Here is a 1060-nt window from a genome sequence, read left to right on the forward strand (position 1 = left end):
AAAAAAAAAAAAAAAAAAAAAAAGTAAACATTGGCGGAAATAGCGACGTTTCGAAGAAGATAAAAGCCTTACAACAGAAAGACTAAGAGCGTTGTACTCTTCACTAACGACTTCTGAAGCATATGCCTGAAACATGGTAAAAGAACAAAGGAAACACCCTTTCAGGAAATGCAACCTAACACTTTACACGATCATTTTCATTTATATCAGCTCGAGAAGCTACTGTATTCTGATCTAAATAGAAGGACAGTCAGCATAATCCTTCAAAGGAGTAATTAAGACATACCCTTATAACTCCAAGTAGACAATTGAAGCAGCCGAGAAGAAATCTAGAGGAAATTGCAAGCCAGAAACTTGTGCTTAGACCAAATAGGGTATTGAATATGATCCTGAAAAGAGTCAGGCAGCTTATAAAAAAATCTGCAAGACAGAGAAAAATTGAATAGTCTTTACTCTGATGAATAAAAAAGTAGTCAATTATTAGAAGCTAACACTGAGAAAGTCCCAATAAGAATAATAGGTTTGCGGCCATATCGATCAGCTAATTTGCCCCAGAAAATAGATGTCAAAGCTCTTCCAATCATGAATGATGATCCTAATTACAAAAGTTATCAAGAAACATATCAAGAAATCTTCCAAGATTAGGTGCATGCTTCTCAAGCAATAAATAACAAATAGCCTTAAGACAAAGCCAAAAAAAATTACCAACAAAACCAGCATAGAAACCAATATCTTCTTCTTGTTTTGCAATACCAAAGTCTTTGATCTGCCACCACATTACAAAACCAAGCTCATAATCAATGGAGTTTTAAAGCAAGTGTAACTAGTAAGAAACTTACCATGAAATATAGATATGGAAACAGAGAAGAGATTGGGAGAGCTGAAATCACCGAAAAGGTTCGAAACATGAGTATATCACATATAGCCTAATTCGAATATGAATCACTTGCACGCCGCCAAGTGTTTGTACAAATTCCTAAGTGAGGTTGAGAAAACAAAGTTAAAAAAAAAAACAGTGCAGAGTGAGACGAGCCAGATGAAGGAGAGGTGCAAGTAAGGG

At 35.4% G+C, this 1060-nt stretch overlaps 1 protein-coding gene across 1 annotated transcript; it reads right to left on the bottom strand.

Moving 5' to 3' along the window:
- Positions 1 to 72: 72 nt before the first annotated feature.
- Positions 73 to 1054, bottom strand: LOC104774402 (probable peptide/nitrate transporter At3g43790; the record flags this gene model as incomplete). Its single annotated transcript, XM_010499016.1, has 5 exons — positions 840 to 1054; positions 706 to 766; positions 493 to 595; positions 287 to 389; positions 73 to 126 (listed from the first exon to the last, which is right to left on the bottom strand). Coding segments are annotated over exons 1-5 (390 nt in total), but the record flags the coding sequence as incomplete, so codon positions are not given.
- Positions 1055 to 1060: the final 6 nt, after the last annotated feature.

This window comes from Camelina sativa, unplaced genomic scaffold (assembly GCF_000633955.1).
Source record: "Camelina sativa cultivar DH55 unplaced genomic scaffold, Cs unpScaffold02711, whole genome shotgun sequence".
Classification (NCBI taxonomy): domain Eukaryota; kingdom Viridiplantae; phylum Streptophyta; class Magnoliopsida; order Brassicales; family Brassicaceae; genus Camelina; species Camelina sativa.